This window comes from Typopeltis vanoorti, chromosome 9 (assembly GCF_054136105.1).
Source record: "Typopeltis vanoorti isolate ZY-2024b chromosome 9, IOZ_Tvanoo_1.0, whole genome shotgun sequence".
In the NCBI taxonomy this organism is placed as follows: domain Eukaryota; kingdom Metazoa; phylum Arthropoda; class Arachnida; order Uropygi; family Thelyphonidae; genus Typopeltis; species Typopeltis vanoorti.
Window position 1 is genome coordinate 141,095,029 of NC_143557.1, and position 12,028 is coordinate 141,107,056.

The window sequence follows — 12,028 nt, forward strand, 5'->3', positions numbered from 1 at the left end:
GTTGGATTTGAAATGTAACTAATAACATACTATTTTTGATGAAAAAGGACAACTTATTACACAGGTACAATGAGCAGCAAGTTTACATTTTTTTTGTCAATAACATAAGCATTAATTATTTATTTTATTTATCAGGCATTATAATTAAGAAAATAATAGTCAACTAATATTTGTAACATGAAGGTTTTTTTTATCCATATTTTTTATATTCAAAATAATACAGTTCACTCTCAGTGAATGAGATATGAATAGTCGCATAACATTGAAGCTGAGATAAATTAATTCATCATCATCAGTCTTGGGACTGGTAGCTCAGCAGCAATTTCCTCCATTCTGCTCTGTTATTGGCTTTCTTCTTAACCTCCTGGTAACTCCTCAAACCCGTGCTGTCTTTGACTTGGTCAAGAAAGCTTTTCCTTGGTCTGTCTCTTCTTCTTTCCCCCTCTATTTTGCTTTCAGTTATTCTTTTCACAAGTCCATCATGTCAAAGTATATGTCCAAACCACCTATCCCTTCTAATTTTGATCGATTTAATTAGAGTTCTTGTTTCGTTTATCTCTCTCTCAGGACTTGTTGGTTTGATTTTTTTTCTGTCCATTTTATTTTGTTCATGTGGCGCCAGCACCACATTTCAAAAGCCTCCAATCTTCTTACATCTTCTCTGCCTAGAATCCAGGTTTCACATCCATACAATGCAATGCTCCACATCAATGTCTTTACTAATTTTTTTTCAATTGTAGGTTGAGGTTTCCTGTTAAAATGCTTTTCATCTTAGAGAATTGGGCTTTTGCGTTGTTTATTCTTGATCTTATGTCTTCTCTTGTTCTGCCATCTTCTGTTATTAGGCTTCCTAAATATTTAAAGCTTTTCACTTGTTTTATTTATTCCCCGCTGATGTCTATATGCTCTATATTGATAGGGATTTTGCCTGTAACAATGATTTTAGTCTTATCTGTGTTGATTTTCATTTTATATTTTTCAAGGTTATTATTTAGTAATTCTAGCATTGTTTTTAACGTTCTTCTGTTTTCTGCTACAAGGGCTATGTCATCAGCAAATCTTATACACATGACTTGCTCACCATTTATCTTTATGCCACTATTTATTTTATCTTTAGTTTCCTGAATGGCTTTTTCAATATATAAATTAAATAAAAGTGATGAAAGTATACATCCTTGTCTTACTCCACTACTTATATTTATTATTTTCTCCTTATCATTGATTTTAATCCGTCCATTTTGATTTTTGTAAATTTGATAAATTATTTTCCTATCCCTCAAATCTATGCTGATATTAGTTAGACAATTTAGGAGTATTTGCTAGTTTCCTTTATCAAACGCTTTCTCTAAATCAAGGAAGCAGATGTAAGTATTTTGACTAAGGTCTAATCTTCTCTCTATTATTGTTCATAAACAGAGTATTGCCCCTCTTGTTCCTTTATTCTTTCTGAATCCAAATTGGTCTTCATCCAATAGACAATCTATTTTTGAATAATTTCTAGTAGAATTTTACTAACATGTGGGATTAAAGCTATTGTTCTAAATTGGCTGCATTTGTTTGCATTATTCTTTTTTGGTATTGGTATTATGGTTGATTTCATAAACTCCTTTGGTATTTCTCTTCTATCATAGATTTGGGCTATTAATTGATAGAGTAAGGTTTTTGTCCCATCACCTAGATTTGGTAGCAGTTCTATAGGAATATTGTCTACACCTGGACTTTTTCCCTTACTCATTTCGGACAATGCGTTATCAAATTCTTCTCGCATTATTGGAGGTCCTAGATTATCTTTATTTTGATATTCTGATATCAACATCAAGTTTGTCGCCGTTATAGAGATTTTCAAGATAATTCTTCCATTCCCTTAATATATCCTCAGATTCTATTAGTAATTTTCCATTTTCATCTTTGATGGCATTGTTTTTGATGTTCTTATTAAATTTGAAAGTCAGTTTGTTATTGTCAGTTCTCTATGTTATTACACTGTTCTTCCAGGTATTCTTTTTTGGCTTGTCTACATTTTCTTGTAATTTGATTTTTAAGATATTTGAATTTGGTCACATCTTCTTCTTTAACAGCATTTTTATATTTTCTTCTTTCATCCATAAGGCCAAGTATTTCATCTGTTATCCAATGTTTTCTTTTTCTGTATTTTTCAATAATTGATTTGATGAATTTGTAATTAACTCTTTAAACATATTCCATTGGTTTTCAATATTATTCTGACTATTTATGTTTTCTGGAATGTTATGATCAGTTGCATCTTGGTATCCTCTCTTCACTTCTTTACTCTTGAATTTTTCAAGATTCCATCTTATTGGTTTGTATCTTTGGATTTGTTTCCTTTTTAATTCACTATAGCAAAATCTTCCATTATAACTAATAAAATCCATCATTTCAGGCGTTAATAATTATAAATTATTATTATTATCATTATTCAGAAAGACCTCAAAATGAGTCAGGGACTCATTGAAAGAGGCCACATATTATCTGCACCAACTGTCATACTGTTTCATGAATTTATTCACTCTGCCTATACTCACCACTTCCAAAGGCAAACCATTCCAATCATGCAAGAACTCTATGAGAGAAAAATCTAGCTCATACTCTCATCTTGACTGTATTCATTCTCAACTTCCACAGATGCCCTCTCATCCTCTCCACACCCTCATAAAATGAAAAATTCCATCTACTAGTATACTGTATGACCCTTTGAGAAGTCTGTAAGTCTCAATCATATTATTCTTCATTCTCTTGTCCACAAATTCTCAATCTATCTTCATAATCTGCATTTCACAATCCTGATTTCATATTTTTAATGTGTGGTGACCGGGAATTAGAATAGTCCCACCATGAGTTCATACACATCGTAAAAGGTGATCAAATGAATACCCAGTGTCTGAGGTTATAGCCAGACCACACTGCCTCCAGGATTCATAAATATGGAGATGTGGTCTTCCGGGTTGGGAGTTGGACTTGGTGCTGACATCTCCAAAAAAAAAAAAAAAAAAAAAAAAAAAAAAAAAACCCTTGTTCAGAAATCTTTCAAAGAATAGCTGGACTGATTAAAGGACAAAGAACCTGCTAAATGAATTAAGGATATGATCGTTGGAATGTTTTAACATTGTATAGACAAAAAAACCTTGAAGATGCTCCTGGATGAACTTAAACTCTACAATACAGACATCTGTTTACAGGAAATAATATGGAAAGGGGGAGGTATTATTGAAAAAAAGGAGTGTAATATATTTTATAGTTGCCAGAAAAAGGAACATAAGTTAGGAGCAGGCTTTATTGTTAACAAGAGGGTTAAACACTTTGTTTTAAACTTCAAAACAATAAGTGAAATTTTTTATGGAAAATTTCACTTATTGCTTTGAAGTTTAAATACATAAAATTCTTTATTTAAATAATTCCAATAAAAAGCTCCAATAATAAAAAACAATGCCTACATCTGAGGTCCTAACATTTTCACCAAGTTACCAGATAAAACAAGTTACCTGTTTTCTTTATTTTTGTGTGCTCACTTCTATAGTCTAAATGAGGACCCAGTTGAATAACTTAGATTATGAGTAGATTGCAATTCTTATCTAATGCCATGACTAACCACCATGGCAAGCAAAGTTTCCGGCATCCCTCAAATGGGACAGGGCTGTGAAGAATCTCCGGGTTCAAAATGGTGTGTACAGTAAAACTAGGAACCTGGAATGTCAGAAACCTGTATGAAGCAGGTAAGCTAAGAAACACTATCCTGGAAATGAAAAGACTTGAACTTGGGATTTTAGGAATGAGTGAAGTTAGGTGGCCAGGATCAGGCAAAACTCAAGTTGATGATATTACAATGTACCACTCTGGAAGTAATGAAAACAATAATCAAAACAGAGATGGAATAATATTAAACAAAGACGCCAATAAGTCACTGTTGATCTTTATCCACTACTCAGATAGCATGACGTTATTAAAACTGAAAGGTCAACCACTAGATATCAATCTTATACAGGTCTATGCCCCTACTGCTGGCAAGAATAATACCGAGATCAAAGAATTTTATGATAAATTAAAAGAACTAATGAAAAATACAAAGGAACATGATATCAACATTGTCATGGATGATTTCAATGCTAAAGTTGGGAAAGGTAGAAGTGGAGATATAGTTGGCGAACATGGACTGGGAACAAGAAATGAGACTGTCTTAATCAATTCTGCCAAGAAGAGGAACTAATAATCACAAACGCATGGTTTAAGCTACCACCCTGAAGGCTATATACTTGGCGATCATCACAGGATAATAATTCAAACATAGTCAGAAACCAAATTGATTACTTGATAATTAATCAACAGTTTTGAAGTTCCATAAAGAGTACAAAAACCTATCCTAGTGCAGATATTACTTCTGATCATAATCTACTGGTGACAGAGTTAAAACTTTGACTGAAAACTTTAATTCAGAAACACCAACAAAAAAAGTTTGATCTAGGAAAGTTAAAAAAAACAGACATAAGGGAGAAAAAAAAAAAAAAAAAAAAACTTGAGTCAAGATCTGAATCAGGAGATAGCACTTATCAAAAACGATGATGTCATGAGCGTTGATGAGTCATGGGAGAAATTAAAATCTGTCTTCATAGAGAAATGTGCCAATACTTTGTGTCCTGATAGAGAAATAAAAAAGAAAGATTGGATAACTGATGAAATTCTTTCTTTATATCATATGGGTGTAAATGATGCGGTGCAATATACAGAAGGGAGGCAAGTATTAGGAGAATTGGAAGTGAAAGAATCAAAGATGTTTCAGGTGTTGGTTGGGTTAGATGTTAATAAGGCTATGGGAATGGATGACATATCACTATGTATTCTTAAGGAATGTGCACCACAGTTGGCTATGCCTTTGACCTGGTTATTTAATGAAAGACTTGCAGTGGGTAGAGTTCCTAAGGTGTGGAAAGAAAGCAAAATAGAACCACTCCACAAGAATGGTTCAAGGACAGAAGTTTTTAATTATAAACCAGTCTATATAACTGATGTTGTGGTCAAGGTGTTGGAGAGATACATTAGGAATAGAATACAGGATTCGGCTGATGAATATAGCATTCTTTATGAGGGTCAGCATGGATTTGTAAAGGGTAGGTCCAGTTTTAGCAATTTATTTGCATTTTATGATAAGGTAATAGGTGTGTTAGATAAGGGATAATCATATACAGTGATATTCTTGGACTTTGCAAAAGCATGTACAAACTGCAGAGGATGATATATTGGTTAGATAGATCAAAGATTGGCTCTCTGAACAATACCAGCAAGTTGTGTATGATGGAACAGTGTCTGAAAAAAAAAAGGAAGGTAACCAGTGGTGTGGCCCAGCATTTTGTTCTTGGGTCCCTGCTGTTTAACTTGTTTGTAAATGATATACCATACGGACTGAGTGGGGATCTTCAGCTGTTTGCTGATGATAATGATGCAAAGTTAAGGAGAATTATAAGTAGCACTGTTGATGTTAATTCCCTTCAGGAAGATTTGAATAGACTTTTGACTCGGACAAAGGGGTGGGGTTGTAGTATTAACATTAATAAGTGCAAAGTGTTGCATTTTGAAGTGCAAAAACATAAGGCTGTGTACTATATTGGTGGTATCGTACTGCAGGAAGTGGATGAGATTCGAGATTTAGGAGTGATAGTTGACAGAAGTTTAGATGGCATATTGCTAGTAGTGCAGCTATGATAAGCAAGTACTCTAACATGTAGGGTTAAGGAAGTGGTTGTGTCACTGTATAAAGCACTGGATTATTGTGCTCAATTCTCCTAATTTTTCAGTGTAATGTGGAGATATTAGAGAGGGTCCACAGGTGAGTGACTAAGACAGTATCAGGACTGTATGCTATGGAGAGAGGTTGAAAAAATGTGGAATTGCAGAGTTTGATGGATAGGAGAAAAAGAGGCGATATGATAGAGACATTTAAGTTATTGAGAGGATTTTATCAGATTAATCCAGATGAGATTATATAAAGAGTAGAAGGCAAGAGGGGCAAAACTAGATTATCCCTGGAAGTTATGTAAGAGTGTGGTGAAGAGTAGATTTTTTACATGGAGAATTGTTAGTGAATGGAATGTGTTGTTAATGCAAGGAGTGTTAAGGATTTTAAGATTCAGCATGATAAATATGTTGTCAGTTAATGAACCTCCCATGATGAGTCTGCAAACTCCATGAAGGGTGCAATAATAATAACAATAATAAAGAAAAGATCTGACAATATTGGAGTCATGACAGATAAACTAATTTGAAGGAAAATTATCAACAGGAAGTTTGTAATAATGTGAACTCTTCATGTCACGTCATACTATTATAGTATCTAGTACAGCCCTTGAGGGTATATAACACAATTTGATAAGAATCAAAAGCAATGCAATACTTTGTGGGTCCTTGTCAATGATACTAGCCATAATTTTTGTGCAAAATTCCAACCCAGAGATTATTCTATTGTATTAATGTACAAGCCAATTTTCTGACTTCTTACTTCTTCTGTTCTCAGGAAAGTTCTACCTAAGATTCCGATTCTCAAAATATTTAATGTCTCCTTTGATTTTCTGCAGTAGCAGATAAGAATAATCATGTTCAATTGATATAAAAAATGTGCCTTGTCCAGATGGCAATTCTTTGATTCTTCTGAATGTTTAACTCTACTACATTCAGATTTCAACTATATTATACTGTTTCTTTGGGTTTTTGTAATACCATGAGAATTTCAGCCACCAAATAAAACTAAAGGGGGAAGAGCTGTGTACAGGGCAGGAGCCTCAGGTCACATCATCTGATTGGGATGTGGACTACAATTTTTTTCTTTACGGTATTCTGAAAAAATTAATCCAAATGGACTAAAATGAAAGTGAGAGTGGGAACCACTTTCTCAGCTTGAACATATGCACACACAAGTTGCACCATTCATCTAATTTTTTACCAAAATTTCACATAAGTGTTTCTTTCAACGATAATTGCTAATTTAGCCATGTCAGACTAAAATGAGAGAATACTGCAGGGAGGATCCTTTCTTCTCGTATAGCAGTAATATTCAACTATTTTTTTAAAAACCTAATTTGGAATATACTTGTTTCCTGTGTTACAGTTCCCACACATTTCCACAGAACTGAACCAAAATGAATGGCAGAGGTTAAAAAAAAGAGAGGAAAAGGAAGTAAGATGCAGTAGGTCACATTGTTGAAGCAATTCTAATGAAATGTGGAATATAGCAGTGTGTAACATTATTTAAATTTTCAATAATTCAGGTCAATAAAACAAAAATGATTAGACTCTTTTCTCTGGGAACACCTCTATAGGTTGCCATAATTCAAACATTTTTGACCAATGGAACATAGTTATATATTATACTCCTGAAAAAGGTCATTGAAAATTCAGCATAATCAAATTAAAATGAAATGGGGTTGGGCTGTGAAGATCTGCAGTTCACAGGGTTCAATCATTTTATTCCAACAAAATTTGGAATATAGCTGTTCTTTATGAAATAAAAGGTCCTCCGATGATTTCCACACAGATGGAATAAAACAGAGGATGGATTTGTAAAGAATGGAGAATTAAAATGACATATATACTAATAGAAGATGAATCATTCATTTTAATTCCTTGAATGTTTACCCTACTTCATCACAACAAAGATCTCTTAAAAAGACTCATATGTAAACAAAATAGAAAAGAATGTATGTTCTTTTCTGATGAAAAGAACATACTAATATTCAAGAAAGGATTCGGAGCTAATCTAAGATGGAATAACACAAAACTAGTACTTCAATCAAATAAGGTAGGAGAGAAATCCAAAGGAAGACCAAGATAATAGTGGCTGATTGATGCAGTTCATAAACTGATCAAATGAAGAACTTATTAAATAGCAGAAAAATTTTCATGAAAGTTGGTGAAAGGAAATCATTCAATATTAATTGTGTTGAAGTATTATAATATCTGATAATAACGTTTATCAACTCAGCCACCAACAAGGGTTTCTTTCAGCATAAAAATAATTTACTACTCAAATTTGATATAGCAAGTTATGAAATAAAAAAAAAAATAAAAAAAAAACATTTAAAAATATAAAATATCCACTTACTATTAATCCTTGAATAAGGTTTTTTATTTTAGCAGCTACTTGTTCTGGTTTATCACTGGCCAGTCGCATTAATGTAGATAAAAAATTTTTACATCTGCTTGTTAAAGAAGTAGGCGATGTCTGAAAAATGAAAATAATGTAGACACTACAACACAATTATACCACAATATGAATCACATGATCAAATGCATTAAAAAAGAAAAAGTTCTAGATTATCTAAATCCCCAATAGAGCTAAATATGATAGTGGTTAGAAACCTTTGTAGATTTTGTAGACATCTCTCTCTCTCTCACACACACTCTCACACACACACACACACACACGCACACACACACACACACACAAATTTTTTAGTTTCAAGTTTCTTCAAATCCACAAAATTTCAAAGTATCAACAAGAGTAATTCAGTAGCTAAACCTTGCAAAATTACAAAATGTTTTAATTTGGATCGCATTCTACGATAATACAGTATTCTACCATTTATCTGACTAACACCAGGGAAGGAAATTTGCCATTCTGATAATTGAGGAGTCGGATAACTGAAGTACAATTCCAGATAGTGTACCAGAAGTGGTTGACATGCAAGGGTTAATTAAATGACGGGTGGTTCTTCTGAAGGTCAGATAAATGGTAGATTACTACCATCAGGTCAGGGAGCCTCCGTAGCTCAGTCAGTATAGATGAAACCCCTTGGTCGGAAAGACCTGGACTCGATTCCCATCAGTGACGTGAGGAACCTTTATGTGGTCTCTTTCGACTAAAGGTGAGTTAACCAGTCTCATACAGAGTTGGAGAGTTCTTCTCCTGGTAACTTGGGTTTTTTCATCCCTCAAAACAGGCAAACTGGTCCTGTGAACACACATGGCTACAGCATAAAATATACTACGACAAGGAAGGTAATGGAAAACCACCTTGCTCATAATCATTTCCCTAGTATGGTAGCATATAGCTACCCCCACCAGCCATATAGCTGAAGGAATAGAATAGAAGACTACAATCAGATTATGAATAAAAAAGAATATTATATATCCACATAATATGTTTTTTTATTTGTGTGGAGTCCCCCCCCCCCATTCCTTGACTCCTCAGGACTCGTTGAGACCTACTAATGAGCAATTAAGCATGTATTCCTGACTGTAATCCATGTGTGTTCACAGGACCGGTTTGCTTGCTTACAGGATGAAAAACCCCAGATAAACTGGGGGGAAAACCCTGCTGTCCATGCCCAAGACTGGCTAACTTGGCTATGGCTGAGGAAGATCCTTAAGCTCCTCATGTCGTTAATGGGAATCGAATCTAGGACACTCCTTCACCAGGCATATGGTATCTAACAACGTTACTCTTATGCATAGATTCTCACGATTCCTCCCATCAGAATTCAGTTTCCCTGACTCTGTAACTGTGTTAGATCTTATATCAGTTAATAATTTTCCAAGACTCCTGATGCCAAATGCATTCAAGTGTAGGCTGTCTGTCTTATACAAATGCAATCTTCCCTCAAACTTGCTCCATACATCCAAAAACTTGCATTCATTTCTTCTACACAGCTCATGCATGGACTCATCCATCATAGCCCTTTTTTGTAATTCATTTCTAGGTAATATACTAACGATTTTTACTTTCTCATTCTTCACTTTGGCTTCTTCCCACAATCTTTTCATGTCCTCTCTCATACTGAATTTATCATCATAACACTAATTACGGGTATAGACCATATTGGTCTGTACCGGTCTCATTATTCATCCAACATACTTTTTTTTTTGAGGTCTACCCTACCTTCTCTTTCCAATTGGCTTATATTTTAGTATTTGTTTAGGATATCAGGCATTGACCATTCGGTGGCCTGAATTTATCACTAGTTATCCTTTCTTTTAGGCTTACACGGTGATCCGAATGCATTTTTGAAAATTATGGAGACAACTACCGCGTTTGAATAAAAACTTTAGTTTAATATAACTAAAATCCACATTTGATGTTTCGACCTTTATGTCAAGGTCATCTTCTGGAGCATATGACTATACACAGGAAACAAGTACAGTACAATCAAACTGGTTTGTTAAAGACACTGACCAACAGCTACAACAATTGTTGGGCTAACCTCTGGTGGGGGGAAAAAAAAGTATACATCAACGCTAGAGTTGACTCTAGCATTGATGTATAATTTTTTTTTTTTTTTTTTTAGAATGGTGTTAATAATAACCAGTTTATATTGGGAAAATTTGGAGAATTTTCCCAATATAAATTTGTATGTCTGACAATCATTTCCTATTATTAAAACACTTAAGGAATAGAACAACGTAGTTAAGGATATAAATTAAATAAACTTTAATAAATATTTTCCGATATTTCGGCAATGTCACATTGCCATTTTCTAAAGGAACTTATACAAAAAAGTTACCTGCACGTAGGCACCACAACACAGAAACTGGGAATGAAGAGATGAAGCTGTTGTTCTCCTAACAGTCCTGATGGTGCCCTCTAGCGGGCTAAGTAGGTGTTCTTGGCCGTTGGGCTGAAGGTCTGCAGATGTAGGCCTCCCAAATTTGGGGCAGTCGCATACAACCAAATTTGTTGAGGTTTGGAGAATTTCTTAGGGCTGAGGCTGATTCCATAAAGAGTCTTTCAAATTTGTATTTGCTACGGTGTATCACTGTAGCTTTCTTCCACCGTATTCTGTGGCGTGTATCCAGAGCATGGTCCGTAAGCCCAGAATGACTGTATTTGTGAAAACGGATGTAGTCCTTGTGTTCCGAAATTCTGATATTCGCTGTCCTGCCTGTTTGGCCAAAGTAAGACAGTTTACAACTGCAAGGGACCTGGTAAACATCAGGTAGGTCTAGGGGAAGTAGTTGGTCTTTAGTGGAGCAGATAAGGGATGCCAATTTTCTGTTGACTGTATTTGTGAAAACGGATGTAGTCCTTGTGTTCCGAAATTCTGATATTCGCTGTCCTGCCTGTTTGGCCAAAGTAAGACAGTTTACAACTGCAAGGGACCTGGTAAACATCAGGTAGGTCTAGGGGAAGTAGTTGGTCTTTAGTGGAGCAGATAAGGGATGCCAATTTTCTGTAAGGTTTGTAACAGGAAGTCAGGTCATGCTTTTTTGAGATTTTGGTAATCTTTTCCGAGGTGCCTCGGATGTAGGGAATGGTGATGGATTTAGAGTAATCCTTGTTGTGGGGGGGGGGGGATCTGTGGTTTGTAGGTTCTAATATTTTTTGGATTTTTTTTTTTTGGGGGGGGGGGGGTAGCCATTGGCTGAGAAAGTGTTGAGGATATGATTTAGTTCAGTGTTTAGGGCCAAGTCGTTTGAACAGATTAGTTTAGCCCTGTTGTATAGTGTTTTCACTACTCCGTATTGTTGTGAGGGGGGGGGGGGGGGGAGATTGTTGGTGAATGTATCTGCCTGTATGGGTGGGTTTTCTGTAAACTGAGAAAACTAAGGATCCATTAGGCTGGCAGGTGACTAGTGTGTGTCTAGGAAAGGGAGACTGTTGTTTTCCTCTTTTTCCAGAGTGAATTTGATTCTGGGGTGTTGGTTGTTTAAGTGTGTTAAGAAGGAGAGAAGTGTTTCAGAGCCATGTGGCCAAATAGCGAACACATCATCAACGTAGCAAAGCCATATGGTTGGTTTTTGTGGGGCAGAGGCTAAGGCTTTTTCTTCAAAGGTCTCCATAAAGAAATTGGCCAAGGGTGGGGAGAGTGGTGAACCCATGGCTGTCCCCTCTATTTGTTTGTAGAATTTTCCCTGCCAAACAAAATAGCCTGAGTTCATTGTGAACTGAAATAAGGCTGAGATATCGGGAGAAAATTTAGCTTGGATTAGCTCTAAAGTTTCCTTGAGTGGGACATTTGTAAATAAAGAGGACACATCAAAGCTGACCATTATGTCAGTATGTTGGAGTGTAAGGTTTTCTATGCTGGCT

At 35.2% G+C, this 12,028-nt stretch overlaps 1 protein-coding gene across 1 annotated transcript in view; it reads right to left on the minus strand.

Annotated features, from left to right (window-relative positions):
• Window positions 1-12,028, minus strand: part of LOC150103634 (transcription initiation factor TFIID subunit 4B-like) — a 397,716-nt gene that overhangs the window by 199,841 nt on the left and 185,847 nt on the right. The window contains exon 8 of the mRNA XM_090398501.1: window positions 8,105-8,224. Coding sequence (XP_090254627.1) covers window positions 8,105-8,224 — 120 coding nt within the window. The remainder of the gene's footprint in view (window positions 1-8,104; window positions 8,225-12,028) is intronic.